The sequence below is a fragment of the Raphanus sativus genome, unplaced genomic scaffold (genome assembly GCF_000801105.2).
Source record: "Raphanus sativus cultivar WK10039 unplaced genomic scaffold, ASM80110v3 Scaffold0854, whole genome shotgun sequence".
NCBI classification, from domain to species: domain Eukaryota; kingdom Viridiplantae; phylum Streptophyta; class Magnoliopsida; order Brassicales; family Brassicaceae; genus Raphanus; species Raphanus sativus.
The window spans coordinates 19,712-25,092 of NW_026616168.1; the positions used below are offsets into that span (position 1 = coordinate 19,712).

At 34.5% G+C, this 5,381-nt stretch overlaps 1 protein-coding gene across 1 annotated transcript; it reads left to right on the top strand.

Moving 5' to 3' along the window:
- The first annotated feature begins 352 nt into the window (after positions 1 to 352).
- On the top strand, positions 353 to 5,069 carry LOC108822028 (protein S40-1). Its single transcript, XM_018595039.2, has 2 exons — positions 353 to 729; positions 4,697 to 5,069. Exons 1-2 carry the CDS (start codon positions 460 to 462, stop codon positions 4,841 to 4,843), a joined length of 417 nt encoding a protein of 138 aa, XP_018450541.1. The 5' UTR covers positions 353 to 459; the 3' UTR covers positions 4,844 to 5,069.
- Positions 5,070 to 5,381: the final 312 nt, after the last annotated feature.

Consider the following 5,381-nt stretch of genomic DNA (forward strand, 5'->3'; position numbering starts at 1 on the left):
ATCAAATTTTTAAGATTATTTGTATTAATCAAAACAAATGAGATATCCGTAAGTATCCGCAAATATCCGCAAATATCTATTTATTTTCCGGATATCCGTTTTTCCGAATATCCTTATTTTTCCGAATCAAAGCAAATCGAAAAATTAGATATCCGTAACATTCGAAGCAAATCAAAAATACTTTCAAAAACCCGGATATCCAATCCGTGCGCAGGCCTAGATATAGAAAGCAAAGCGGGGTCCGCACTCAACGCCATTATGATGACATCATCACATAAGACACAAAGAGAAGACTTGAGTACTCTCTACGTTTCCTCTCTTCTTCTTCCTCTATATAAACCCTTCCCTTCTCTTCTCCTCCCCTTACTGTTCTCTAATCTAATCTAATTTCACCTTTCCTACAAAACCCAAAAACCTTTTTTTCTTTTACACAACCTAAAAGTCCCTAAGTTTCTGAAAATGTCGGAAGAGTTCGACGAATCTGAGATCATTTTCTCCGACAACTTCTTCCCGATTCGCCGGCGCGAGGACGTGATCGAGAAAGAGAATCGTCCGGTTAATTTCCGAGAAAACTCCGAAGGCAGAATTAGAAACACATCGAGGCTGAGTAAAACGACGCCGTTGCCTTCTTCACCGGCGGCTTTCTCATCGTCGCTTCCGGTGAATATTCCGGGAAGGAAGTATTCTGAGGATGAGGAGTATTCGGAGGAAGACGGAGGATGGAGAATGGTTCTGAGACAGTAAGTCTGAGAGTAACCGATAAATCCGATCCAGAAGCTCACCGCGAACTCGAGAACCGGTAAATCTAAGCCTAGAGGACGACCACGGAGGAAGAAGGGTCAACCCGAAGAACAGAGATTCTTAATGGTGGATGATGAAGATGATGAACAGAGAATCTTTCTCTATTAAAAGAGAAGTACATATTTTATCTACCATTTAAAAGTCATATTGGACCATTTCCTAGAAATCACAACTGATATTTATCTATTTGCATAATAATATCATAACAATAATTGTTATTGTAATTTATTATGTTCTTTCCCTAACAACTAATTAAAAGTATTGTTAATGAAATCTTTTCCTCCTGATTTCTTTCCTAAGCATATGCTTCTTTTTTGTTCTAAATTGTGATATTTAAATTTGTTGGTTTAATTGTAGCTATCATATAACCATGATTTTAATTAAAAGGACTATTATAAAACGTATCTTTTCTAAGTTCAAGAACATTATAATAATACATGTTATTCATTTAGCTTTTTAGATCATATGATACAACAAATTATAAGACAATAAATATAGATTAAATAAGGGGTAAATATGCAGTAACATAAACATGTAAATAATCTATGTTACTTTTATACTTTGTTGTATAGTTTATAATGCTCTAAATATTTTAATACGGATTGATATATTTATACCACTATTATATTTCTATACTATTAAAACATAAGTCATAAATTCTTTCATGTGTGATTTTTTTTAATTTGGATAATTCCTTAAATTTTATCAAATTTACACGCCTTAGTTATAAATTTTATTTTATCTTTTTAATTTGAAATACAATTAAATATTCAAAACAATTCTAGCAAAATCTTTTCAGATTCATTCTAAAATTTATGTCCAAAAAGTACTTAACTTAATTTTAATTATTATAAACTATAATTAAAAATTAAAATTTTATTATTTTATTTTTAGTTCATAAACGAAAATTTAAAGTAATATAAAATATTTTAATTATATTTTAGTGAAGATAACAATTTGAACTTATTAATTTTCAAAAAGTGTTACAATTTTTTTAAAAAAATTTTGTTAGAAAGATCCATTTATATTTCAAATTAAAAAAATTATCCAATTATATAGGTATTCTTCTCTATTATATAGGTCCAATTTAATTTATTTTCATACAAATTTCAAATTTAGAAATAAACAAAAATTATTGTAAAGTAATATTGTTACATCTAATTCTTAAAATAAATTTTGTTATAGAAATATAAAATTTACAATAATAATATATAAACCAATAAAGTATTTTACTATTAAAAAAAATCCGCACGGTTGTGCGGGTCAAGATCTAGTTAGGGTTAAGAAGATTGTTTATTTGTTTGATTTATTATCCCGTAAAAGAGAAAACGTTTACTATATAGTGGTTACTAAACCAAAGAACTAAACCAGAAATCTTAACCAGAATTAAAGAACTAAACCAAAGATTAAATAACTAAACCAAAAGGATAACCAGTTTATCCTGTCACAATACTCCCTTGTTGAGAACATCCTTGTCCTCAAGGATGATAAGAACTTGGTGCTGAAACCATCATAACATCTCCATTGATCTTTCTCTCCTAACATCTCTGGTGGTCTTTGTAGATGAAAAACTTCATTGACACAAAATCTAGCAAAGCAGAGATTATTATGAACAAGATTACCAGCCATTGAAGTAAGCTCCAGCTTTTGCACCTCCCTGCAATATCTGCTTTGTTTCAACTTATTCTTGAGAGGCTGTTGTTGTGTCTCATTCTTGTCTCTCTCTTGTCTCTTATCGCTGTGTTTGAGTAACCAAGCTTTTGACTGAGACATCTCAATAGTTCGTCTGGCTTCAATGTGAAATGATACCCCCTCTTCTCTTGCTTGGCCAGTGGTGCCACAACTCAACACATCTTCATCAGCAAATAATGATGTTTGGGTGCCCTCATCCTTAAGCTCCAGTTTTAACCCTTTGAAATTCTTCTTTATTGTCCTGAACTCTGGAGGTCGTGGCAATGATCCACAGAACAACAGAAATGACATGATGCAGATACCAATAATTTGCAGCTTCATGATATCTTTGTTTCCACAGCCTTTGATCAAATAAAGGAGCCTATGTGCATCTTCATCTGAGACGTTGAAGTGACAGTGGAGACCAGCAACGACAAAAACAGGTTTCTGTGTTTTGTTGTGGTAATCGACAAGATCAACAAACTTTATGCCAGCTCGAATCATCACAGCTTGGTTCAGAACCAGAAGCTTAAAGCTCCCAATAGGATAAGCAGCCATCTTATTTTCTTCCAAACCCAAATAAGGCTCTTCTTCCATAGCAACATAACTAGCACTAAGAAGATCCATCACGCCTCTGTTATTTCCAGTCCAAAGCATAGCTTTGACTACATAGAACAACTCGTGCAACTCCATCTCAAATTCGTCCATCCCATTACCATTGTTGCAAAGAGTAAAACTTTGACTTTCAAAAAGTCCAGCAGTAGTAAGGACCTTTAGTTCCTTCAAAACTTGAAGCGTTTTTCTCCATGTAGTGGTTTTGAATCTGAATTTCCATGATTTTCTTAGCTTCTCAAAAATCTCAGTGATTATGTAAACAATCAGAACACATGCTTTCCTCATCTCTTGTATAACCATATCGTCAAAGATAATGTCAAATGGAGCCGTTACGAAGGTAATAGCACGTGTCGCTATTGAACTTCCATGCTCCCATACACGATTCACTTTCTTAACAAGAAGCAACATCTCCTTCTTGAGTCTCACCGTTTCATTCACCATCCGATGTTGAGTTCCATGACTGAAGTGCTTGTCTAAGCATTTCCATGAAGTTGGCTTGGCTAGAAGCCCACCTGGTTCCCATACACGAGTCTTGCCGAAGAACCATGATGCCTCATGAAGATGTTTGAAAGCTGGTATATTGATCTTCCTGGCCAAGATTTTTGGCTTTTCCACCATTGACTTAACCATCTGATTTTCAATATGTGCTGCTTCAAGTAATGATGAGTCTTGTACCAGAAACGTGTCTGTGTTCTGAATCAGCTCTTTTTGTTGGGTTGCCTTGACGTCTTGATGTCGTGTTGCAGGAACTCCATGTAAAACTGTTTCAGTCTGAAGCATCTGTCGATCTGTCTTGACCAGACATCCACCTGGTTCCCATATACAATCATCCTTTATAGTACGTTCGCCCACCATGTGTTCGACCTTATTACCAAGAGAGAAACTCATGTTTTCTTCTGCAATTATTTTGTTTTGAGCTTCTTTTGCAACTGCAGCATCAACAATCTGTGAATCAGAAGTGAAACTCTCCAGTGATTCAGACAATGAGTCTGGTTTCATCACAGTATGGGACACAAACTCATCAGATACGACTTCAATCAAGGGGCTGTCGTTACTTCCAGTCACGATGGAGTCGTCATCACTTTCGATCATGATAATCTCCACCCCTTTGTGCTTCAAATCATGATGACCAGGTGTATCTAGATCTTCACAAAAGATGCATAATCCATTTGACATCCTGTCATAAATCTCCTCACATGAATATTTCAGAGGAATCGCTCGTCCAGCCATAGAAACAGGTTTGCCGAGGAAAGACTGCTCTGATACCAATGAGACAGTAAGTCTGAGAGTAACCGATAAATCCGATCCAGAAGCTCACCGCGAACTCGAGAACCGGTAAATCTAAGCCTAGAGGACGACCACGGAGGAAGAAGGGTCAACCCGAAGAACAGAGATTCTTAATGGTGGATGATGAAGATGATGAACAGAGAATTAGGGTTTAAGAAGATTGTTTATTTGTTTGATTTATTATCCCGTAAAAGAGAAAACGTTTACTATATAGTGGTTACTAAACCAAAGAACTAAACCAGAAATCTTAACCAGAAATTAAAGAACTAAACCAAAGATTAAATAACTAAACCAAAAGGATAACCAGTTTATCCTGTCACAGGTTCCGCCGCATCTGATCGTTGGACGGAGAATCGAAAGAGGTATGGCGTTTTCCGTTTGTACCGGTCACGGAAGGACTCTTAAAGGCCGAGATCTGTGCCGGGTTCGTAATTCGGTTCTCAGGTTAACCGGTTTTTTGGAGGCTTGAATACGGACCGGTTTTTGATTTACAAAAAAATTCTGTCTTCCAATTTTTTTATTTACCGGAAGAAATTCAGTTGTCTGATATTGGTGTAAGTTTAATCACTTGAATGAATGTCAAAAGGAAAATGTCAAAAAGAACATTTATTTCTTTGTTTATTTATATGAATTCTTAGTTTTGATTTCTCTCAAATGTAACAGAAAAATAATTGAAGTTACTTTTTTTTGATCAATTTCATATTACTTGTGACTATAATGATTTTAGTTGTCTTTTGCAAAAAATTGAAATTCATTGCTCATCAACAATTGATTTTAGTCATTTCCAAGTTTTTGAAAAATTGGAACAATACAAAAGAAAACTAGCATGATCTATTTGTAAAAATCACACGCACAAATAAAATAATATAAATTCTTTTTATTCAAAAAGAAAGATTTTACGCTGATGAAATAGAATTGTTGTATAATAAATAAAATTTACGAATGTATTATGAAGATCTATGCAAAATCGGAACATTTTCACCAATGAGGGTGAGGACAAAAGACGA